This window comes from Barbatula barbatula, assembly GCF_947034865.1.
Source record: "Barbatula barbatula genome assembly, chromosome: 13".
NCBI classification, from domain to species: Eukaryota; Metazoa; Chordata; class Actinopteri; order Cypriniformes; family Nemacheilidae; genus Barbatula; species Barbatula barbatula.
Window position 1 is genome coordinate 15,082,851 of NC_136776.1, and position 25,801 is coordinate 15,108,651.

Consider the following 25,801-nt stretch of genomic DNA (forward strand, 5'->3'; position numbering starts at 1 on the left):
AAATGAACATTTGCTTAAGTTAAACCTTAATATGATTCATAGCATAAGCTCTATAGATCGTGTGCATTTAAAACAACATTCATGTCTCTTTTTACAATTTTTATACTAGACGTACATGTAATACAACTGTCTTGTCTCGTTTTTTTGCACTTTAATTTCAGATCTAGCTTCAGTACCTCACCTCAGCTCAGTTGTACTTGTGGCTGTTGTGTGGTCGTTTGTCAATGATGATTCATTTGGATAAAAGCGTTGGCTTAATGAATACATTCAAATGTACTTTTTCAGTGTTGAATGAAACTTACGTTGATGTTTGAATGCATCCCACGACATCTACAGTATTTTCAATATCACAGAACATCACGGGACTTCAGATACATTTCCTTTCATTCCTATCATTTAATCTGCGACTGTGATTTCCCTCAGTGTATTAGCCTCAATTTCAATTTGTCTCGGTTCGAAATTACCATGTACACACACAGTAGGTGAAACAACAAACATAAACATGAATTCTCTCTCCTAAACTTTAGAAACAAATTTCCAAAACGACCACAAAGGAAAAGCGCAACAGATGCAAAGAGGAAACGGTCCAAACGCTAGCCACCAATTCCCAGCGGCCCCTGTGTGAACAGACTAACACAGGAGGCTGCTTTCACTCCACACTGACGCGCTCTCCGCAGGAAGCTCTTATTGTTTAAGTGTCTCATGACATTTGTGGCCCCCGTGGTCTTCACTGACCTCAACAGCTTTGCAACAGCATGAATCTATCTGACCTATGGGTCATTTTCAGTTCATGTGACAGAATTCATAGACATTCACCAGGGACCGTATGTTTCTGATTTGGTGGCTCGTATCAAGGTCCAATTCTCTTTTTGCATCTCGATTTAAAAGGTTTCCTCAAGTTAAAACATGTTCATAAATTACACTTTTTGCCATTTGATCTACAAATCCTGTCCCTTAAATTTGCCCTGTTCTTTGCCACCCTGTTACCTCTGTTACATCCTGTTACATCCTGTTACATCGTTTTTTATGTTATTTATATCGTTTTGACAATTAGTCATTAGGTTGACTGAAAGCTCATAAAAAATGCTGTGGCAGGTTTAGAAGATATAAATATAAATATTTACAAAACCCACAGACAAACATGATGGTTGAACAATAGTAATGATTTATGAAAAATAAATGGAGATACAAGGTTTTGGTCCGACAGCAATGATATACTTGTTATTTCAAAGAGACAGTTCACACAAACATGATTGTCATATTTTACTCACCCTCTAGTGAAGAACACATACAAAGATATTTGGAAGAATGCTTGTACTAACCAAACAGTTAGTCAGGCCACCACTGACTAACATAGTAGGGAAAATGACAATGGTAGTCAAAAGTGCCCCAGAACGGTTAGCTTTCCTACATTCTTCCAAATATCTTTCCCTGTGTTCATCAGAGCAAAGACATTTATACAAGTTTTTAGAGATTGACACAAACTAGTGTTTTAGATTGTAATCAAACACGTTTTGATAGTTGCACATCCCGAGGTTGATGCACCATTTTGGACCATTTGCTTTTATTTTTAGTAGTTTCAGGCTCCGTTTGTGCCCCATTCATGGCAATTCCGCAAGTGACGAAAGACATCTTATCATTAGCTTGAATAAGACGTTTGATTGTAAAGCATCACTTAAAGACTCTATAAGCTGCATTTCAATAAGCGGCGCGATTAGCATTCATCTCATCTTCTTTGTGTCCCCGCAGACTAATTTGATAAACTGAATTCTGCAATTAAACACTCAATCTCCCTCACGCCACAATTCCGCCGGTTTGTTTTGTACTCGCATCGTAGGTGCGTTCGCTCTGAGAACGCATCGCTGTGTTTTAAACACTTGCACACTTACTCTCAGTGGCACAGCTGGGTGTCACGGTGGTTCTAAGTGCACTTACATACACACATTGTTTTCCCAACGGGAGGGTTGTGGCTGGAAAAGCACAATTCAGGAAAACATTCTGGATGGGGGAAACAAATTCCTCCATCACGAAATCTCCCCCCCTTGCTTTCACTATTAAGACGTCTGCCTCTTTGCTGTAAAATACCGGCTATTGATTACCAAAGTTGCACAGGCAACAGAATGCAATGACTGCGCAGCAGGGTCCATGTAGAAGGAGCTTGGCCTTTTTTTAGGTTTGACCTTTGAGGTTTTGAAACTTTCTGAATCGATTGGCGCCTTTTAAAAGCAGCACAAACATGACTATTGTACCTGTGCACGCTCATAGCCGCAAGGCGACGCTTGCTGCAAGTTTCCATTTAGACAGTATTTGGGGAGCAGCCGTAATACCATATGGACGGCATCCGTGACATGCTGTTGATTAGCATAGGGATTGCTTTTAACAAATAAACAAACAAATAAAACATTAAATATTTATAAAGTAAAAAAGAAACGTTGCACTCAAATTGTTTTTAGGTTTCAAAATATATAACTGTTTAATAGTATATATGAACATTCAAAACGATGTTTTATAAATTTTAAATATATTTCATATAGAAAACAAAATAGTGTGGTACTTTGTACCCTTTCTGGTTGTCATGTTAATGTGAAAAACCATACCTGTTGTTACTCTGCTTGGACACCAAAAAGTATTAAAACATTATTTTGTAAATGGCACTTGATACTGATGTCTAATGTAATAAAACACGTGCATCTGAAGAGCATCTTAGTGTTCAGAGGGGTCTATGCACTTTACTTTTGGGAACCACTGTTTTTTCACACATTTTGTACATTTCAACTCCACAATTAAAAATTTAAAATAATGTGTATAAAGCAGAATTGACAATTTAGTTTTTCTTGCCTACTAAATTTTACTGTTTGAGAATTCAGACATAATAGAGAACTGCAGGGATGACACATTAATGGCATTTAGGTTTATGGTTTTTACACGTACAAATTTGTTCACATCAAATCAGCAGCAGTGAAAACAGGCTATAAACAAACTACGCTACGGTTGCTCGATATCAACATCACCACCACAACGCCTCCAACAACTTCTCTCAAGCCTTATATAAAACTTGTTCATTACTCCGTGAATGAATCCCCATCCATGTTTTCAGAGACTTGTGCTCATGTTGCATTACTTTTAGATTTATTCAAAATCGTTTTAGCCCCTTTAGTAGTTTTAAGACACAATAAGGCTATAAAAAAACCACGATCGAGTTATAACAGATGTGTATTATTTCATATATTAAAATGTGAAAATTTCAGGAATTTATTTCAGGAAATTGACCAAACCCCCACGAAAAAAACACATAGATTTTGGGGCGATAGAACCGGTAGTGCCAAAATGCTGACTCGCTCCTATATACTTTAAAGTAGGCAACATGGTGAATGTGTATTTTTGTGATTTAATGTAACAAACTAAACTCTCCCCATTTATGACAAAAAAATGCCCATTGGCCCTTTCCTCACCTGCTCTGATTTATAATGGCAAGGTTTTTCACACATATTTGGCCAAAACATTTTATTACGCCACAAATCCCCCCCACCTTTAACTAAACATCCATCACTTGCACCCCACACACATTCTCGCCTCTGCCTATATACCCCCTCATGGTATAGTACAGAAACTGCAGCTCTACCTCTGTGGGTGGTGATGCTTTGCCATATTTTTAATGTTGTTAAATCTTTTACGTAAGGTCCGTGTAATAAATCCTAATTCAAAACTTTGTAATTATCATTCTACTGTCTTGACGATTTAATGATGATTACAGATGAGAATAAATCATCGTGATCTGTCACAATTACGGAGGTCTCGGTACATTCTCTCTTAAATATATTGCTGGCAACGGGGAGCTTCACCCGCAGGCAACGTTTCACTTCCAAAATGCTATTGCCAAATAGCTCTGAGAACAAAATGACGAATCATTGAGAATAGAGGAAAACAGAAATAATAAACTGAATTTTAGAGGAGAACCACATAATCGGATGATTTGAAATCAAATTGAACTCCGAGAAGAGTTCAAGGAACTGAATAAGGTCTATGACAGATACTAGAAACTTTTTCATGTTAATAGGCTTAAATGTGCGCATGCTTTTAAGAAAATGTAAATCATAGGAATATTTAAGATTTGATGAAATCATCTGGCAAGCTGTCTTTACAAGAAGAAACAAATTGCATTTACAGTATTGGACTGACAATGTAAACCTATTGGGTCAAAGCGGGTTTAGAAACAAATATGTTGTATTTAATCTTCGTAAAGAAATGTTTACTGTTTGAGATGTAAAGTTTTTTATACAAAACTATCCGTCTGGACTTGGTTGCTATTTATTTCTTTGTAAACAGACTCTCTATGGAATTCTTACACTTGCAGGCTTGTCAGCTTTAAATGTCATAAAAGGATTTCAAGAGTAGTAAGTGCTTTTATCAAAGTAGTGCAACACTTATTATTACAGGAATCATTATTCCTGTGTTCTAACATTTATCTTTGAGCGCTGCTTTCTCCCGTTGAGTTTCATTGAGAAACATTACTGTAAACAAAAAATAATTCTGCATAAAACTGCATATTTTCAGCTCCTACCATAAAAAATCTATAATATTTAAAAGTCATAATAAAAGTATTTTATTGGAGCGTTTAGTCAATAAATAAATAACCTTCTAGAATAATAACAGACACAATTGCTCTGCATTGTTTGTTTTATTCTTTGAGTGCTTTGTGTGTGCAAATACAATTTGTTAGACCTTAGTGGTAAAACACTTTGAGAGCACAACCAGGACAGAAAACAATATCAACCGAGTCATACATCAAGATTCTTTTTTTTCAAATATGACAAAAATGCACAGTGACAGGTAGTTTGTAAATGTCGTACGAAACCTTTTGCTTTTAACCGTTTTAGCAGGTCAGACAGAAATTGAACTGGACGATCACTTCATCTTACTGAACCTAACCACCCGTGGATATCTCCACAGATATGTCTCCATCTGTCACATTGTGTTAGAGGTCGACCTCTGTTACACTGTCAGTCATTTCGATATCTTGCTGAATATTCCTGCATTGCTTTGTAATCCCAGAGACCAAAAGATTAAACTCTGTATGTTGCAAATTCATTGTAAAGTACCTGGATGCACTTTATCAGTTCCAGAAAATTACTGTCATAATCGCTGTCATTTTCTTGCGTCTGGGTGCAAAAGATCCATCCATTATATCCAGAATGACAGATATAATCGAAATTCAAAAGCATAAGAAATTTGTTTTGACACCAGCCCCGTCAGGTTCCAGTCAGACTAGCTTAACATCTTTTTGCTTAATGGTGCGTGCCAAGATTGTAAATGAACCATCACCAGCAGGGGTAAAAGACAATTTGTCCGTCGAACAATATCCACACCTTCACAATGAATTGTACAATATGTCGTGGACATAAAAAGGCCAGAGAGAAGACACTGACATGCACATTCTGGATGAATTAGTTCAATGCACCGCGTAAGACTTTGCAGTATACTTTATGAAGTTTGATGGCCACATCAACACAGTTTGGCACGTTGTTTTTCACATTTGGATCAGATGATAAAATACCACATTTACAAAACTATTCCACAACACAATACATTTATAAAATGGATCAACCCACCACATTTTGTGCTGTAATTGCATAAACATGCATTGTTGCATTGTGACATTTATATAAAAGCATGTGACCGTCTTTTGCCCTTTAGACTTTCCCCCTTTAAAAATGACACAACCAGTTGGCTTACTGTACACAAATATCACACTCCGCTAAGGTGAAAAAAGTGTAACCTGATCTCAGTCTGTTATTTAAAAAAGAAAACCCCTGTTCACACGACTCTCCTGTTATCTCTTCGGCAGAGTATCTTTTTAAAGGACCTTCGAAAATCGTTATTGAAGATTGTGTATATAATGGGATTGAGGGAGCTGTTGCAATAACCGAACCAGAAAAAGAAATTGAAAAGCGTTTTTGGCACGCAGGAGTCGCAAAACGCCGTCAGCGTGTACGTAAAGAAAAACGGGAACCAGCAGACGACGAACACGCCTATAACTACAGCTAGGACAAAGGTGAAGCGCTTTTCCCGGTTTTGACGACCCTTCCACCTGCTGGTCTTGATGCTCTGGCAGGCCTCTTGGTTCTCGATGTTGTCATCCGGTTTGATTTGGCTCAGTTTGGTCTTGCCCTTGGAGCTCTTCTTTTTGAGAGAGCAAGGGTTGGAGACCTTGTGGTCGGAGGAGGACGATTCCTCCATGTCCAGTCCATTTTCACCCTTCTCGTCTGCGCCGTTTGGGTGGACGCCCGGGTCCTCGTTGAGCCTCCCCTCCTTTTCATCCATCTTTTCTGCTTCCTTTTTCCTCCGGTCCCCTGGGGGCGCTCTGGTCCTCTTCTTGGCTATCTGGTAGATTCGTATGTACACAAGCACCATGATGATGCAAGGAAGGAAAAAGGAGCCAATCGAGGAGGAAATGATGTACCATTGTTCTCGATTAATCTCACAGATGGAGCCCTCTTCCTTCTTCATGGTTATGAGAGGCGGGAAGGAGATCACGATGGCAATGACCCACACGACAACAATGATGCGCTTGATCCGTTGCGGCGTGCGCTTGAGGTTGTACTCGATGGCTTGCGTGATGGACCAGTACCTGTCCAAACTGATGGCGCACAGGTGAGTGATGGAGGCCGTGCAAAAGAGAACGTCCAGGGCGAGGTAGATTTCGCACCACACCCTCCCGAAGGCCCAATAGCACATCAGCTCGTTGGCTAACGAGAAAGGCATCACCAAAGTGGCCACCAGTATATCAGCTGATGCCAGCGACACCAGGAACAAGTTCTGGGGAGCGCTGAGAGCTCGGCTCGTGAAGACGGCGATGATCACCAGCACGTTGCCAAAGACGATGAGGAGGATGAGGAGACCCACGAGCACGCTCAGAGAGAGGGCCATCACGAGGGTGTATGGTTCGCAACAATTCGTCCCATTGGTCACATTGTCGCACCCCATCGCTGAGAATCAGTCTCTTCCTCTAGTAACCCAGATTATGTTTCCAGCTGATGACACTTTATGACGTCCATATTAGTGAGAGAATCTTCGCATTAGGCAGGAATGACATGTTTGGCGATTTTGACATCTAGAAATAAAAGTGAAGAAATGTAACAACACATAAACATTATAATACTATAATAACCCAGATAAAACAACTTCAAATCATTTCAAATGAAAAACATGACATTTTCTTAGTTTTTACCTTGAGCAACAGAAAAAATCAACGAGTAAAAAGGAACAATACATTCTGCTTTTTATTAATGGTACAACTTAAGGCAACAATACCATCCACTAGAAACAAAAAAAAAGTGAAGGACAGACCTTACCTTGGAAGGGAAAATACAATGCGACGCACAAACTTCTTTATCCATCCAACCAAATCGTATTCAGTTTATAACTTGTCTGTCTCAAGTCGGTCAATATGAGGAAAACCCGCCTGACTGTGTTCTCGCATGTCGTATGACAGCGCTTCATCCTCAGCGCTCAACCCAACGAGGATCGGGCTCATCTCGCGCATGGAGCTAATAGAGGCGTAATCATATAACCCGCCGTGAGCGCGCCGCGTGCGTGCCGGAAAGAAGTGCGAGTGTGTGTGCGCGCACTCCAGTTCTAAGTGACTTCCCATACGCCGTGCGCGGGCCACGCCCTTCTACTGATAACGCCAGCCTCCGTTGCCTAGCAGCGGGAAGAGGCGCGGCGGAGACGACGAAAGCGGCTTTGAAACGCCTTTTTATCTGCTCGATTAAAAACTATTTGTTCTTGGAGTGTTGCTTCGGATAAGAGAGAATAAACCTGAAGAGACTGTTTAGGAGGGGTTAATGATTATCTATCTAATGATTGTCTTTCTTTAAGGGAAAGTTGGCCCAGTTGACACAGTGTTTAGTCAGGATGGGTATTAGGCATTACGTATCATGAATCCCTATGAAGAATATGATGACATTGTACTGTGGAGGATGTAAGTTAATTTAACCAAATATTACATTTGAGAGTGTCTTGGACTAAATGTTGACTCGGATCTTATTAATTGTTTGTTTAATTGTGCCAAGTAGGCCTACTCGTATTGCATAGCTTATTCCATTAAACGACTTTATTGTTTATTTTGACTTGCTCATAAAGCGAATTTCCTTGCGAAAACGAACCGGTTTAACAGCCTATAACAACCTGAATTAAACTGTAGTAAAAGCATTGTTCATTTGTATTTGCTATGGTTTGACTACAAGAAAATGCTGTTAATATACTAAACCGTGGATCATTTTCGTATAAGAGATGTTACGTATAACCTATGAATAATTCGTCTTTTATTTTAGGATAATTGTAACAGTAGGTATCCTTGGAATTAACGTATTTCAATTATTATAATGAACTTTTTGTGCTTTTGACACTGAATGGTCTTTGACAGATGTTGCCGTTTCCAGGCACGCTTTACAAATATCAATGTGAGTATGAAGTTCGTTCAAGATCTTATTCATTTTCATGACGTGGAGCCTTGGCCAAATCTCAAAACATTACCGAGTTCCGAAAGGGTTTTTCTAGTGATAAACAACGAAGAGGAAGCGCGATTATGAGTCACGCATTAAGCGCTCATTAAGGACAGCTGGGAGCAAGAAGCGATGAAACAGCGACACCTATTGGGAAACTATTAAATGCGCTCGTTACTGTTATCTGGGAAACGGCTGCTAAAGTCCTTGTTTTGCTACATTCATTAGATGTTCTTTTACAAATATTACATTATAAATCCTATATCTTAGCAACTCCTGGATTTTTTTTGTTCAATGATTTCTAAATAAACATATTATACAAATCTTGAATATGAGGGAATTGAATTGATGGTTCCACAAAGACCCTAATAAGGTGACACGCAGGACTAACACATGCTTTTTAAGAACTCTTGTGAAGTGTTCAGCACCACGATTTTTTGACCCTTTCGTGCGTAGAGGTCGGATAGCTATCTGAAAAGCCAGTTTTTGTGTATGCATGATTTTGATGACAATGGCATTTCATCCACAACACTATCCTACACACTCCTTGTTAAACCTCTTTGAAACGTATCTGTAGTTCAATTATTTTTGTTCGTGTCCTAAGAGCCAGTATGAAACGTCTCCTGACAGGTTGAAATGATTTACGCATAATACCGTTGAAGAACACTTCTTTGAAAGGTTTTTTGAGGATCAAAAAAGGTTCCCGCTGTCGTTCTATTAATGTAGACTGCTAACATTTTAAAAACATGGCTGGTGAGAGAACAGCAGATGTGACATTTGTAAGGCAGTCAAATGAACATTTATTTGAAGAATGCTTATCAAAGCAAAGACTTATCCGTCTGAAGAGGGTTGTATTACTCATTTGGGCTGAGTTAGAAAGAAACCAACCAATAGATTCACCTTTAAGGCTGCTCTTCTAAAGAAAGTAACATTAAACATGTCTGCACATCACTTGATACCCTATGAATCTTGTAAAAAAAACATTTTGCAGTTACGAAAGAGCAACATGTTTTGTACTTTTTTTACATCCCTGCCCACCCAGACAATAATGAATTTCAAAAAGAGCGGTCAAAATAATAGAAAATCAACATGCTTGTTTCCTATACATAGCAAGCCAAGAAAGAAAGAAAGCGGGAAACAACACATTCTTACAGTAAAAAATGATCATGAATAATAACTTCATCGAAACAGTTTCTATGACCTAAGAAGCACAGACAATAAAAAATAAACAAACCCTTAAGCTCAAATCATGTGGATTAACCCGAACCTTATAAGATCAAAATCAAATTTGCCAACCTGGGCTGATCACAACTGCGCTGTCAGTATTCGCCATTAAAAGGTTTTTTTCCTTTTTTGTTTGGACTACATTCCTGGTTTGCGAAAAAATGCTCTCATCCGAAGTTGAATAGAACTTTGTCTACTTAAAAATCAGCCCAAAAACCCTGCATAATAAATGGCACATAAATGATTTATAAAAAAACTTAGACGGAACACATCACGCCGTCATGTCCCTAATGCACATCTCACTTGAAGAACTCAAAGGCATTTATTTTCACACAATAATAATTCCATTTTGTTAACACCTAACAAGTCCCTCGCACGCACATTCACGCAGACAAAAGAAAAAGGTACAGTTCTAAGCTTTTATACAAAACCAGGAATGCAATGCCTCTGGTGTATAGTGAAGCATGAACAGAGAAAGCCCTTTTTTACAACGTTTGTATTTTTTCCATTTATCTTTATAGTTATTATTCAGCGTCTGCGTCAGGCGCCAGATATGCACCATATTGGCCCAACAGATCCAGAGGGGTTTCATCTGTAGCAGAACGTCTGTGCTGGTAGAACTGTCCGAGAGCCCAGTCCTAACATCGCATCCGGGTCGGTTCTTTTACAGCATTACGTTTTTATGAGGTCCATAAAGCAGCAACAGGTTCTGCTGGTTGATAAAGCAGCGATTTGTGTCCTTTTTCATTCCAAATGTGGCCCCATTAATGTGAAGTGCCTCTATGAGAGCCGCTCTGTGGCTGCAAGTCTTTACACTGATCCCAATGTAAATATAAGTGAAAGAGAATGAGACATGAAAATAAACAGCGTGTACACAATCCTAACAAAGACATTTGGCTTGATAAACTAAAAATATTGTTTACAGTCACTCGTAATATAATACTTAACCAAATGAAATGCATGTTGGCTTCAACAGAACAATTCCACATTAAAAAAACCTTCAATCAAAACATTATGGGTTTAATATCAATACTTTGATGATTTGCACCATTTGAAACCAAAGGATACCTGTGTGAATTTTAATTATACAGGAACACAAACTAGTCAGACAGAACTTTAAATCAAAACATTTAATAAAGATAGCATTAAAGCCTCAAAAAAAAAGTGAGTTCTTAATAGAATGTGTTAACATTTCAATTTGCTGAGGCAAACTCTTTTCATTCATTGTTATACAATATACATGATAGACAATTCAAATAAACCTAATAATTTCTACTTTAGAAATTATAATAAAATTGCCCCCAACCATTTGTTTAATCAGTAGCGTAAAAAATCGCGACCATTTTACGTGAGGTGGATGCCAAATATCGATACAAAGTGCATTAAAAGCAGCAGCATAAGAGGGGCGGTGTATGAAACAAAATAAGGATCCTGTTACCACGTGGAGGTTCAGTGTTCTGAACAGTTAAAAGAGCAGAAATCGGGGTTACGTTTAAGATCTATGACGCCATTACTGGCGAACCGGAACATAAAATCCGCAAAAGTTAACCGAAAAAATTGATGTGAATGGGTGTTTTGGCATTCCTCACAGTAAATGTGGGCCTCTTACTGCTAGCATTGTTCAGCACCTGATATGTAGATGCAAACTGTGACACTGTGGATATGGCAAAACAAGTAAACAATCTTAGATCCACAACCCAGATCTGCACCTTATTAGTGAAACCCATGATGTGATTGTTGTCGAAAAAACAAATCTAGATCTCGGTTACATTTCATTTTCCCTAAACCCGTTCCTGTAATGAAAGAAAACGCTACTGATCACTGCAGATTTACCAACTTCAAGCGTAGCAACATGTCTTGACCCAACATTGAAAATGAATGAATATTGAAATAATTGACTGATTGAGTAATACAAATTATTACACAAAAGGAATTACGCAAAAAATGATGCTTTTGTAAATTCAACCCTTTTGTATTAAAAACCTCTTGGATACTTATGTTCAGACACAAACCACCCAACTGCACTGAATAGGCACAATTTCTATAATAATATTAATAATAATAAAAAAATTAAACACTAAAATTTGTTCTCTGCTTCCGAACAGGTCCTCTGTACAATAAAAACCTTTTGGTTGTGGGATGAAAAAAACATAAATACAAAAAACTAAACAAATAAACATAAATCAAACAACTAACATACAGTATGGCAGCAGCAGCAGCAAAAATGAAGTTGTTTCTCAAAAATGAAGTTGAAAAAAACGTTTTGTTTTTGCATACGACTGTTTTCCTGGTGCCAAGAACAACTATAATGACTTTCAATAAATTGGCAAAATGATTGAAACATTTCAAGAGCGTCTCTTCTCTGAATCACTGATATATAATCATTAATTTTGGCAACAGAAGTCTAGACATTGTGTTCTACTCGACCGGGGTAAAGGGGGCCTAACTGGCTATGATTCCTCCATTTGCAACCCAGTTATGCAGTTTCCTGTCCTAGATGTCTTCGAGACGACATAAAAGCGATTCTGTTTTATCCTCTTTGCTCATACAGTGTGTAAGCATCAAGCAGGACATTTTAGACCATAGCTCGGTAGGGCCCCTGCATCTTAAGGAACTGGATGATAAATGAAGGGCCCCCGGCGACGATCTGGGGTGGGAGGTGACTGAGGGGGCAATTCTCTATGCTCATGATGGACAGCTTACTGCATAGGGCCAACTCAAACGGCAGGCTGTGCAGGTTAGGGTTGTCGTTTAGGTACAGGTCCTCAAGGTTCTCCAGTGTACCTGTGGATGAGAAAAAAAATAGGATAAGATAAGCACCAAACAGGCTTTGTGTTTGATGGCAGCAGTGAAATCATACCGATCTCCTCAGGTAGGTGCTGTAGTAGGTTCTCTCCCAAACCCAGGTAGGTCAGGTTTGTCAGGTGACCGATTCCTCTAGGCAAAGTGGTCAGCTGATTATTGGTCAGCACAAGTTTCTAAGAAAACGAACATGAAACATTGAGATGAGTTACAGAGTATCTAATCGAGTCACGCCAGATCTGCGCCAAACCAGATCTCACTCGCCAGAGTCACTTCAGATCTGCATCTAATCAAGAGTCACTTCAGATATGCCAAAATAAATTCCTACCTGTAGATCCTTAAGGTAGGCAATCTCATTTGGGAGGGACTCCAGTTTGTTCTCCTCCAAGTCAAGCTCTCGTAGTTTCCGTAAATTCCCAATTCCATGAGGCAACTTTTTCAATAGATTGTTGGACAATATAAGAACCTGAAAGAGAACAGTGTGAAGCCATGAGCCAAAATAATGACAATAAACAACATGAGACCCACTATGACAAAGATCAGTGTGCAGTAATGCACTTGTAAGAATGTGTGCAGTTGCATGCCCTAAAGAAAAACAACCATAATATCTTTGGATTGCAACTGATCCATAACAACAGATGATAGTACGGCACCTCTAAAGACACAAGGCCGCAGATATCCTCTGGAATCTTGGTGAGCTGGTTTGTTGCCAGGTTCAGCTCCACCATGCTGGTCCATGTACCAAAATCCAGTGGAAGGGACGTTAGCTGGTTGTCCTTTAAGTATGGTTAAAAAATATAAGTAACGTTAAATTACCAGTAACATTTGTAGCTTAATTAATGACAATTTAAATCAAAAGACACCTGATATTAGGACAACCGTATAACTTTTTTTTTAAAGAGTAGCACTTCTTAGAATGATGTATATTTAGTAGGGCTGTCAACGTTAACGGATGTGATTAATATTTTCAGATTAATGCCTTAAAAAAAAATGTAGCGCCATTAACGCAATGTCGTTTTTTTCTGTCATTATGTCTAGCGGTACATTATATAATCACGCTCTTATTCATATAAAGGCCTTACAACCATTTCAAATCGTGCCTAAATAGTTTAATTGACACGTCTAGTATAGATTGACAGCTTCTGGCTGTTGAACATGACTCAACGCAACACGAGAGTGTACACACAGGCTAAAGGGTGCGTCAGAATCTGTCAGACAGCACACCAGTATTAACCTCCCTATCGTGCTTGAATGAACAAAAACACAAGATTATGACAGAAAGCACATTTTAAGCACAAATAGTATTTTTGCAAGCACAATCTTCAACGTGTTCAATTAAGTCCTAAATGAATGCAAAGAGCAGAGAAAATAGGAAGTGCTTAGAGCGGCAGCTCTTAAAGGTGCTGAGCTCTTAAACATGCTGCTGTGACTCCTGTCACTAATGTCAATCAAGGAACAAAAGAAAACAGGAAATCAATATGATTTTGTAGCTTTATTTGTATTCTTCTGTATTTCATGAATTTAGCAGTAAAGACTGTAAAGTGTTTGATAACTTTTTTATTCATTTTCTTTATATTTTCTACCTTTTAGGGCACACTTATTAACTTATTATGGGTTTTAAAAATAATATATGTCATAAAGACATCAGTTGCAAAGCCAACAATATTAAAATGTTGGCTTTCATTCATAAAATGATGCTGTTAAAGAAATGTTTTGTTTCTACATTAATTTGTAGACAAATGTGTAATTATTATAATGTAAAAGCATATTTAAAGGGGTCATATGACACGGCTAAAACTAATATTCTCGTTTGTTTTAGATGTAATGCAATGTGTATACACTATTTAACGTTCAAAAACGGTGCATTTTCAACATACCGTGCATATTTGTATCTCCTCTTTGCCACCGCCTCTCTGAAACGTGCTGTGCTTTTTTACAGAAGCAAGGTGTGCTATAATTGGCCTTAACCAGTGCGTAGTGATTGGTCGAATACTGCAACGTGTGACGGAAATGAAAGGCCTCTTACCATATTTAGAACATCAGGTTACAAAGCAATTGTACTGACAGGTACGCCCAACTTACTTGCGTAAACATTTTGGCGGTCTAAGTCAAGTCATACAACGAACATGACGTAGATTGGTGGGTGTCTGGATACACAAGGCATTACAGGCAGGTCTGGGTGAGCATTCGCTTTTACATATTAAGAGACATTTTATTCCGACACTCTAAATTTAGCAATTTTACGTGTTAAATACATGCGTGGGCAACTTTTAACACACCAAAGACATTGATAAACACTAATTTGCGCAATATGACCACTTTAAACACATAAAAGCTGTTTGTGTTTAGCATCACTAAATATTAAGGCTATGTAGAGCTTATTGGATAATATTAACAGAAATTCTTGCCTTCGTAAACACTACTATATGTGATATATCTAATGCACTAAATGTAAATCCTTAAATCTAGTGACTTCAAACCGGCTTTTACCTTCATATTAAGCTTGCTGAGCACTTTGGCTCTGGAGAAGATGCCAAAAGGGATTTTGTTGATACGGTTGTGCTCCATGTTGAGAGAGTAGATAGTGGAGAATTGGGAAGGGCCGCCCACCGGGTAAGACTGGAAACAGTTTCTTGCCAGCGTCAGACTCGTCAGGTTGACCAGGCTGGAGAGAAGACCCTGAGGAGGAACAGATAGGATGTTATGAGTAACAGTGTTTAGTAAAAATTTACAATATTGTTTATTTTATAACAATATTATTTTTAACAATATTGTTAATTAGCCTAGAGCTGGATATTTCTAAAACTAATGCAAGCCTCACCTCTGGTAACACTGAGATGTTGTTGTTTTCAAGGTTAAGCTCCTCTAGCTCTCTGCACTTCGCCAAGGATCGAGGGATCGCTGAAAGACGGTTGTACCTTAGGCCCAAACGGTTTATACTTGACAGGTTACCTAAAACAGTAATGGAACGTGATTAACTCCACTGTTATAATCGAGTTTGTGGTTGACTTCAATGAAATAAGACAAGTTAACCCAATCATGAGTAGATCCTCACCTATAGTCTCAGGTAGGTCAAGAAGTTCATTGTGCTGCAAGTCGAGGTTGGTGATCTGAGTGCAATTGCCAATCTCTTTAGGAAGGTGCTCCAGCTGGTTGTGTGCTACATCCAGCGTTATCAGGTTACATAGTTCACCTACAAAAATGACATTGCTCCAAACTAAATATATTTACGTAAATTTTTTTAATTTAGTCATGGACATTTAAAAAAAAGTAAAACTGTAAAATGTACTCGCTCCTTAATCAATTATATTTTGAAACATAGACTACTTTTATAATGTTTCTCTTGTAATCTTAGTTTGTCGGGGATGAACACCCACAAACGAATAAATTTTGAAACAACATGAGAGCAAATGACAGAAAATGATCACGTCACTCACCGATCTCTGCAGGCAGCTGTTTAATCTTGTTTTCTCGGATGCTGAGCATGGTGAGTTTGGACAGGTTCTTGATGTCCTTCTCCACGGTGGTGATACGATTAAAGCGCAGGTAGAGTGTGGTAAGGGAGGTGACGCGGTAGACAACGGCTGGAATCTCCCGCAGTTTGTTATGCCGCAGGTCAAGCATACGCAACTTTTTCAGGTTGTCCAGAGAGTCGGGCAGGCTGGTGAGAGAGTTCTCGCTGAGCGCCAGCGTCACCAGGCCCGACAGGCAGCCCAACTCTGGCGGGAGGCTCTGCAGCTTGTTGCTGTACAGGTAGAGCTCGGTCAGCTGGGTCAACTCCTTGATGGAAGAGGGCAACTGATGGATGGATCTCTTGGAAAGGTCCAGGCGCATCGAGTTCTCCTCGCGGCACTTGTTAAGGTCCTTGATGACCTCCGCATTGCTGAATTTTTTGCGGGTGCTGGGCGGCGGGTTTGGCCGTTTTATCGTGCTATCCAAGGTGAAGGCCACGGCGGGCGAAGCACCACTTGCGTCCTTCTTCCCGTCTTTGGCATCTTTCCCTTTGGTTTTGGATTTCCCTTCGGCTTTGGGTTCCCTCTCCTTAGAGTCTTTATCTTTGCCCAGAGTACTGCTCATGGCGAAAGCCCCTCAGCCCAATGGCACATGGGACCCTCAGTCTCTCTCTTTCTCTTTCTCTACTACTTTGTTCGTTATTCAGGGACTGTTCTAGTATTGAACCAAGGGGAAGGGGCTGTTAGATCTGTTGATGCTCATACATACCTATGTGTTCCTTAACTTGTATTTGAGGGCTGAGACAGTCTGTTCTCCTAAAGGGGTTAAAACTCCATGGGGGAAACGCGTGTTTGCTGTAGTTGGTTTGGTGAGGAGGCCAGCAGCCTCATGCTTGTTCACTCTTTCCCTCAGCTGGGCTAGAGCTGTTGTACACAGAAAGGTTGCCAGGATTCATATCCTTTGGCTGTTAAACAATCAAACAAACAAAAAAAGTTTAGTTTGGACAAATAATCGACAAAGACAAGAATTAATATGTGCAACTAAGTTATCCGATTTGTAAATGTAGAGCCCTATGAAATCATTTAATATTTTCACAAATTCAATTTATTTCCGTTTTTATTTTTCTGTATTCCGTGTTTTCCATCTTTCACTATACAATGACAAGAAATATATGTTTGCCCACATGAAAATATACTTCCGTAAACTATCATAGTCACTATGTTAAAACAACCTACTAATTTAAGTTAACCAGACTTGTATTTTTGACTGGTCGCCGCAAAGGTTATTTGACACTGGCTTCAATGCAGGAAAAGCTCCACATGATCATGAAGCGTGCAGTACACGTAATCTAACCACTTTTAATACAGACACACAAAACAAGCAGAATATTTAAACCGCATCTGAATAATTCTTACATTATTCATAGCACATCCATGTTTAGCCAGATTCCTTGCTATTCCGTATTATACAGCTAATTCAGTTTTTATGCCTGCATTCCGCGTTGTCAGTATCTCCTGTATGTTTACACCACAAGCAGTTTAATTTAGGTAATTTTTTTTAAGTTAAATTGTTTTTAATAATAATAATTTAATAATGCATTTTTAAATAATCATAAATGTTTGTTTTTTCTGCATGGTGAAAGAAAAATATGGATGCGAAGGCGTATGCGTATGCGAACCCCGGAGGATTCACCCTTCGAAATGAGATGCAGCAAGACATTTCTTTTATTCCAATTTAATATTAAAATCTTATCAGCTAATGGTTAATGTTCAGATTACGAGCGTCGGTTCTCGGTTAGGGAAATTAACCGAAATGACTGAGCATCCCTCCTCTGGAAGGTAGGAACAATAAAAGTATGAAAACATGCTCGTTGAGTTTTAGTCATTACTCAATATATATATGTAATTTACGTGTTGTGTGTTTGCAAGCCTAGACCAAGCCCAGATCAGAGCTGCGGAAAGGTTAATGCCGCAGGGAATAACTTTGCAAGCGCTCTTTAAAAACCAAGGCTTCCTGCAGGTTGGAAGACCTTTACTTCGAAGAAATCTTCTACAACAACAACAATAATAATAGTAATTATTATAAAACATTATTATATTGTAATGAACTGAGGTTTTATATATATTATAATACAGTTATTTTACTTTATCTTGCATTTAATGATGTGCCATCAAATATAAGTTTTTTACCAATCATCCAAGCATTGTAGTACTAGAATAATTCTAGAATTATTATATGCATAACAGTATTCAAGTTATAGTTTGGGATGCACCGATACCACATTTTCCTTTGCCAAGTTTCTTCAACATGGAAATGCATATATTTTTTTTTATTGCCAGCAGTGGATAGTACATAAGCATTTTTACTTTCAAGTACATTTAAAAATATCTACTTAGTTTTTTTTGGATTGGACAAAAAATACTTAAATTATAACCCTTCCCTATAACCCTACACTATAAATCATACACATCATACCTTTCACTCCACTACATTTCCTAAATAAATGATGTTTTTAACCCTTTAGTCTTTGAGTACATTCAAATCTACCACTTTCTTTTACTAAAGTATTTTTACTTTTAAAAGGAGAAAAGTTGGATATTTTAAATGTATTTTAGTACTAAATAGGGATGCAACGAATGTTCGGCAACCGAAAATTGCAAAACCAGCATGTTCGGTGTTCTACCTAAAAGGTGAAATAGCCAAAACAATTTTTACCGGACATGATGTGTCGTATGATCAAGCAGCGACCAGCGCAGAGAGAGAGAAGCCTGCCCGCTTTATTAATGCAGCAAACATGTTGGCAGTGTGTGGAGCATATAATAAGCGTCAGAGAAAGACACAGCACTGAACTTGCCATGCTGGAGTATATTTCAGAATGAGAGCGTCTTTACCGGTCTGTAACTTGTGTATTTTAGCTCATGTTGAATGACACTCTTTAATCAAGTGTTTTGTTGTAGGGAGTACAGTACATTCTTTCAGCAGTAAGTTAAGGTTATAGGCCCAATATAGGCTACTCAAGAAGGGAGAGGGCAAATTTTCTCATTTAGCCTGGTTTTGCTTAATTTTATTTTTAGTTATATAAATTCTCCCTGAAAAGCATGCGGCACGCCCATGCATCAACCAATGAGAGCGGGAGAAGGAGCATGCGCAGAAGTCACGATCACTTGTGTGCAGGAGAAAGAGAGTGAGAGAGAACTACTGTACGTTTGCAAAGTTCAGCTGTGTTTGTGTTCACTTCATTTGGGTGATGAATGCTATATAAACGGTGTATATAACGCTGGATTTAGATATCATTTGAAACTGATAGATGGAGCGGCGTTCCCAGCCCTAAACGATGCCGGACATCAACCACGCGCTGTAAGTGAAACTGTCTGTGTTTTGTTAGCAATTTGTGCACACATGCTTTAGTTATGCGTTTTATGGTGGTTTCCTGATAGTAAGTCCTTTTTGAAGCTTCAGAGAAACATCCACGAGTAAGCAACAGATCGGATTTGAATGGAACCCGTAAGTCCGATACCCGATCCAGCAAAGAAAGACCCATATCGTCCCCAATTCTGTTCCAGAATATCGGATCGTGGCATCCCTAGTTATCGAAGGGCACCAGACTACCTTTTTTACTAGGAGCACTGTAGTCCCTAACTGAAATATTTTGTAACACAAGCAGCAAATTTAGGGGCACACCTTAAATCATAAATTCTTGACATTTCTGACAAAAATCTGCAGAATTCTGTGGAATTGTTTTAAATGTGTTTACATTTGTATAGAAAATACTACCTGTCTATGTTTTTAACTACATGTGACAGGGGTTTGGTTCTGCTCATCATTTTAAAAGAGGCAGAGCCTTCAGTGAAGCTTTAAGTGCTAAGTAAAGAGACTCTTAAACTCTGAATACACCAGACCAAGTTACTAATGAATTTATTTGAATCACAGAAAATGTGCATGTAATTTTTTATGAAAAAGTATATATTTTTTATTGTGTATAGCGTTTAATCAAAACGAAAGGGCTCGTCTTAATATGTTCTTATGATGATTTTATTGTGAATTAATATTACCCGAGGACACGTTTCATAATGTTCACTACACAATGTAAAGATAACTTTACAAACGATGATATATACTGAACTTCTCAAATATCAATCGTGCGATCGCCGACAATAAAGAAACCTAAAGGGGTTGCAGCCACAACATCCTTCAGCAAGGACTTTTACAAGATAAAGCACAGTCTCTCGAACCTTACTGCTTACATATAGCAATACATGAATAGCTAAATTCATACTTCACATAAATGTGATAAGTAGAGCTGATTTTACTAAACTTAATTGGTGGCAGAAAACATAATGCAGTTATTTATAATGGTACAAAATATGTAATAAACACTACAGGGAAAGCGCACGCAGAATTCACTATTAGCAAAAGTGATTACTGTCCAAAAAATGACCTTATATGTCATGACCTTCCATCTACTAGTCTTGCTTGCATCTCGAGATGAGTAGACAAGGTATTACACAGTACACCGCATCAATAGAACTGGAGGAAACCACAGTAGGAGTTTCTGCTGACCGGTCTCTTTATATGTCGTCTTGCAAAGACTCAAATGCGTTGTAAACAGGTCACTTTAATGCTAAAATTGCTACTTGTTTATTATTTAGAGGCATTTGATTTCATGCGGGAAATAAAGGCATGCATGCTTCCACTAACAAGTTTAGATGCTATGTTATCTCGTTCAAATTAGATGCAGGAAAGCCCAGCACAACTTAACTAAGCTCCCCATAAATCCAGAGGCTGTGATATTTTGCAGAAAAGGCACTTGAGAAAGTCTCTTCTAAGCAAGATCACTGGTTTCGCAGAACATGACTTCCATGAGGGAAGAGTCAAACAAACCAAACGTTAGAAGATCAATACCACAACAAACCGAGAACACAGTCCACCTCACGATGTCTTTTAAAAAAATAAGTGATGATTGGTAAAATGGTACCAACTTGTGACAGCAATGATCTATCAATATTTCACAACATTAAAAACATTCAATAAGGGTGCTTCTATTTTTGTTTATGGTTACAGCCACATTTTCAATGGTAACCTGCGGGATGACCAAACTGCAAACACTAGTCACCTTCATAATGGCGTATCGACAGCAGTCAACAACACACTGGAAAGGTATGGGCTTAAAAGGCTTGTGTCTTCTTGACACATGCTGTAAATGACTTAAGTGCTAAGTTTTAAACATTAACATTCAGGCTTTAGGTTTCTCTGCTTTTCGCCACAAGAGTTATCTGCTAAAGACAAAGATATCTAATGCAGAGCCATAACTGATGTTCTTACACAAAAATAAAAAATTTAACCAAGTATCAGCCAATTACATCTTTGTTAATTCTGTGCAGGTTTTGTACAGTTTCACAGTGCAAAAACACTTTCTGATTTGTTATAACCTCTATATATTAAATGTCTTGCTATCTTGTTTGTCCCGAAGCGCGTCAAGTAGACAACAGATAAAACAACACAGATTTAAAATCTCGTCTGACGCTGTATAACAAATTTACATTCGCTCACATCCCATTAGAAGCTTGAAACATACAGGAAATAACTCGGAATAGCTTTATGCAGAAAACTGGAACAATTGTGGTTGTGTTGTGGGCGAAGACTGCTGAACAGCAGTGTGGGTCAGAGGTCATCCTGCACTATTTTCACCTAAACATGAAAGCAAGAAAAACGAAAGAAATGCAATCATCCTCTAACACACCTCTTCCGTCCTTGCATCAGAGCCACAGAAGATGCATCTGGTATTTTAACAAATCAGTCCTGAAAACAATGTATGGAATTCTGAAAGAGTTGAAAATGACATATTGTAACATGCCGAGATGATGTGCAGCTCAATAAATCTGCAGATTTCTGCCAATACAGGCTACAAGACTAGCGGACACATGCATTAAACACATATCAGGTCATCTAGCCACATTGAGGGCCTTTCCTTATTCCTTCCTCACGCATTTGATAAACGGCCTTTATTAACCCCGTTACACTGATGCACAATGACAACAAAAACAAGCAGATCAACAGTTTTGTTGGCGAATTAGTTACAAATTGGATATTGTGGGCATTGATACGGGGGTCTAAACGATAGTTCCATAACAGATGTATACGTCAAATATAGTGTGTTGTACTTCAGTACACACCAACGCAAACCATGTAATACCTCTACAGCACATCTAAACGTGCAATCAAACAACAAAGGGGCAGAAGGCATTTGTACTGCAGCCTTATCTGATGTGTGAAAGTGAAAAGCGTCTGTTTTGCACCATGCTAACAATTCCTTTCTGGTAAACCACACAAACCGCTAACCTGTCACGAACATCGGCTAACACGGACGACTAAAACACCGAAAACCTCCGCGCCCGCTTGTCACGTCGTGATACGTGTCATTTTCAACGGGCAGTTTGAAAGCTGGCTAAGGAAATCTCTATAATAGCATTAGCCACCCTTCAGCTGGGGCTAACAAGCTATCAGCGTTAGCGCAGCGCCAGACATTCACATAAAAGCAACACAACCAAAATGTCACGTCACACTTCTCACCAGACGCGTAGAATTTGGTTCAAGATGTGTCATTTTGACGAGGAGACTATTAATCCCGGTAGTTATGCCTGCGAATTGTCGCTCTTGTCAGACGGGCCTGCTCTGAAAAACAAACTGTCATCCGCCAAACGGCACTCGGAGCAGCTCGAGCTCGAAGCGGGAAGAGCTCGATCCGCAGCGAGTGCGTGCGTGCGCGTGCGTTTACTTGCGCGTGAACGCGCAGCAGTCGTGCTCCTCAGTCTGTTCAACTGACGCTTATGATGGTAATAAATTTGTGCTTTACACCGTGTTAGTTTTTATTTACTTCGCTTTAATTACTTTTACAATAAATGTCTACGCGCTGTAGGAATGCAGTACGCGTTGGCAATGTTTTAAAATGCTAACAAGCATCCATATAAAGCTTTGTTGACTATGACTCTAGTCTATATGACCATTTTGGGACAAAATCACTGTTTTGTTTACTGCCGGGTGACACCCAGACGCGTGCCTTGACCATAGATGGCATTCGCAGTACATTATTAATTGTCTAATTCTTTTATTTTCTCTTATATAAGCCTATGGGATGTGTATGAAATGATAAGAAAAGACATTCTTCACACGCTCATACACACACACACACACACACACACACACACACACATAGAGCAGCGGCCATTCCGGGACTGAACAAAAGAGTGCATTGAAATCCCGTGAACGCGGACAGCGGCGCATCAATCGCGCTCGACCGCCGAACGTGAACGTTTATCGGGAAGAAATATAAACCCCGAGCTGCGGGAGCGTGATTCGGAGGCGCATACAGCAGTAAAAGTGCTTTACCTTCAGAGGTGTGACTCCGCCATCCTTGTTTCCTCCTCCTTTCCAGCCGTGCTGCTGCAGCTCGAGCTCCCCTCCCCAGCGAGCGTCACACGCACGCATTACAGACGCGTCACGAGACTTCTGGAACTCCCATTTATTTTTGTTTTGGAAGTATTGCAGTAAATACAGACGCAATAAATGGCACTGGGTGTGATCAGTGGGGAAAGTGGCATAGTGGAGGGCGGATGTTTTGGTTTGTGTTGTTTTATTTGCTGTAATTAAATGTCTAATAATGTGTCATTACTTAATAATAGATTATAGGTGGATGTGCAGTTTATACTTGTTATTATTTTGACAATTTGATGTCAAAATGGTGGTAAAATCATGTTTGTTTTCTATAATCAAATTATATTTTAATTTAAGGGGAAAATATTATCCTATTATGCTTATGAGAATATGAAAATATTATGCTTTATGGACGACTGGTTTCATGTGTAGTTCAATTGATAACTCGCATACAATTTCACTCTAAAATGTCCAGAAAAAAAGTCCTTTCAACTGTCCAGAATCATTTATTTGTAAAAATAAAACACAAAGATGCTTACATTAAGAAATAACAATACAACCAAAAACCGTGTAAGGCATATTATGTATGAATGGTATACCGTCGGAGTAGAATTATGAACGCAAATCAATTTTGGGTGTTTTAGCACTGGGTTTGAATGTCCTTGCCTCATAAAAAAGTTATTTAAAGATAAATTACAAATAATAAATAGGCTACATAATGTTAAAAAATGTCTCTCTGTCTTCATCTTTATTAGCTTACGACATTCATCTCTTTTTAAAAATTCAATATAACTCTGTGGCACAAGGCGGCAGCAGCGGCTTGCATGTCTCGCGATAGTGGAGAATCATCTAAACCGGAAGTGTACATAACCAGCTGAGGAGATACACGGTAAATCCTTTAAGCGCTCGATATTTGTGTTTTATATTTCTTTGCATGTCGTTTATCAGCCATACATGCTGCTATCATATTGTAAAAATTTAGTAAATATCACGAAACTAAACATATTGTTGCAATTCTCAAAATCCGAAGATATTATATTATATTTTGCTTGAAGAAAATCATGATTTGTCAGTATTACAAAGAGTGCACCACAGTAATAGTGCAATAAGTAGGGTAACAATATATTAGAAATATTTTATTTCTTGTGTATTGGGGTAAGATGTGACCATTATTTATTTTTGCGAGAGTTATGCAAATAGCCCAAAATACGGATGCTGCATATTAATAGATCTGTCTTTACAGTGCATTAACGGATAACCAAGAAATACAATGCCTGAAGTCAAATCAACGTTGAGAGAGGTTCTACCTAAACAAGGTGAGTATTTCTACTCTTAAGGGTTTTAAATAGGTGCTTGATTTGCCCAGACTTGACTGACGTGCAGTAGGGTGGAGTTGTTTTCTCATGCTCTTATTTAGACACATCACATGACAATGTCACAATGTGTCAAAAAAAGCTCAAAAACAACCCAGGCAAGCCATCAGCCATCATATCACACCTACTTCCGTGTGGTTTCTGAAAACACTCATCAAAGTCTGGTTTACTGATAAATTAATATAGCTGCCAGTAATGATCTTCTTAAAACGGTTAAAGATCTTTGTCCGAATGGCTTAGCAACAAGTCTATCCCATAATCTACAACTATACATACAATACACTCCCACATGGTTTTTTCTAGGTATCGTTATTGGCATCATTCATTAAAAAAACTAAAATCAGTCAACCATTACATTGTGTAGATCAATTCACGCCCCCTTTTATTCAGGTCAGCTTTCCATGGAGGACGTGCCCACCATGGTGCTGTGCAAACCCAAGCTTTTACCTTTGAAATCTGTGACCCTGGAGAAACTGGAAAAGATGCAGAAGGACGCTCAGGAAATCATTAAACAACAAGAACTGGCTTTAAGGCAACAGCAACAGCTTGAAAAAGCAGAGTAGGATACACTACACATGGGACGGAGTACAAACTTCCATTACAACCTAATATCAGCACATATCACGAATTTAGAAGTCAGAATCTGTGCGTTATGCTTAGCTGAACTGCCAGATTGAAATATTTGTTCTGGGCTTTAGTATTAAGAAAGTTACCAAACCATTTTAGCTCTGTTGCATGGATGTAATATCAATATCCACAAATCAATTGTAACTATGTTAAAGTGTACTGATATCTGTTAATATGAGCTTTTGTCAAAGCATGGCAGCTACCGAATACATGAGCTTTATTTTCTCCTGTTACCATTCCTTTCTCTAACTGTTATTATTTAACAAATTCATGTCTTCAGAAATATGTATTATTCAAGTTTTCATTGGTCAAGCATGTTTAGGCACAGCGAAAGGCACCTTTCTTTTATTAATTTTCATTATTAAGATAATTGACAGGTAGCCTACT

At 38.6% G+C, this 25,801-nt stretch overlaps 3 protein-coding genes across 4 annotated transcripts; 1 reads left to right on the forward strand and 2 right to left on the reverse strand.

The window, feature by feature from the left end:
• Positions 1–5,681: 5,681 nt before the first annotated feature.
• Positions 5,682–7,622, reverse strand: adra2a (adrenoceptor alpha 2A). Its single transcript, XM_079470669.1, has 2 exons — positions 7,353–7,622; positions 5,682–7,111 (listed from the first exon to the last, which is right to left on the reverse strand). Exon 2 carries the CDS (start codon positions 6,982–6,984, stop codon positions 5,815–5,817), a length of 1,170 nt encoding a protein of 389 aa, XP_079326795.1. The 5' UTR covers positions 6,985–7,111; positions 7,353–7,622; the 3' UTR covers positions 5,682–5,814.
• Positions 7,623–10,839: 3,217 nt separating this feature from the next.
• Positions 10,840–23,446, reverse strand: shoc2 (SHOC2 leucine rich repeat scaffold protein). 2 transcript variants are annotated; one of them, XM_079470658.1, is made up of 9 exons: positions 23,370–23,446; positions 15,968–16,947; positions 15,586–15,723; positions 15,352–15,482; positions 15,021–15,209; positions 13,184–13,306; positions 12,859–12,996; positions 12,589–12,706; positions 10,840–12,512 (listed from the first exon to the last, which is right to left on the reverse strand). In XM_079470658.1, the coding sequence occupies exons 2-9, from the start codon at positions 16,605–16,607 to the stop codon at positions 12,304–12,306; spliced, it is 1,686 nt and encodes a 561-aa protein (XP_079326784.1). In that variant the 5' UTR covers positions 16,608–16,947; positions 23,370–23,446; the 3' UTR covers positions 10,840–12,303. The 2 variants fall into 2 exon arrangements, with proteins under 2 accessions (XP_079326784.1, XP_079326785.1); XM_079470659.1 differs by lacking the exon at positions 23,370–23,446 and adding an exon at positions 22,554–22,736.
• An 806-nt stretch (positions 23,447–24,252) lies between these two features.
• On the forward strand, positions 24,253–25,770 carry bbip1 (BBSome interacting protein 1). Its single transcript, XM_079470670.1, has 3 exons — positions 24,253–24,303; positions 24,658–24,730; positions 25,178–25,770. Exons 2-3 carry the CDS (start codon positions 24,685–24,687, stop codon positions 25,348–25,350), a joined length of 219 nt encoding a protein of 72 aa, XP_079326796.1. The 5' UTR covers positions 24,253–24,303; positions 24,658–24,684; the 3' UTR covers positions 25,351–25,770.
• Positions 25,771–25,801: the final 31 nt, after the last annotated feature.

Excerpts from the sequence above, each read along its gene's own strand:
- adra2a (XM_079470669.1), bottom strand. The coding sequence starts at position 6,984 with ATGGGGTGCGACAATGTGACCAATGGGACGAATTGTTGCGAACCATAC.
- shoc2 (XM_079470658.1), bottom strand. The coding sequence starts at position 16,607 with ATGAGCAGTACTCTGGGCAAAGATAAAGACTCTAAGGAGAGGGAACCC. Across the intron at positions 15,724-15,967 it reads ACAGCTGCCTGCAGAGATCG|GTGAACTATGTAACCTGATA; the intron begins GTGAGTGACGTG and ends TCATTTTTGTAG. Across the intron at positions 12,707-12,858 it reads CCTACCTTAAGGATCTACAG|AAACTTGTGCTGACCAATAA; the intron begins GTAGGAATTTAT and ends TCGTTTTCTTAG.
- bbip1 (XM_079470670.1), top strand. The coding sequence starts at position 24,685 with ATGCCTGAAGTCAAATCAACGTTGAGAGAGGTTCTACCTAAACAAG. Across the intron at positions 24,731-25,177 it reads AGAGGTTCTACCTAAACAAG|GTCAGCTTTCCATGGAGGAC; the intron begins GTGAGTATTTCT and ends CCTTTTATTCAG.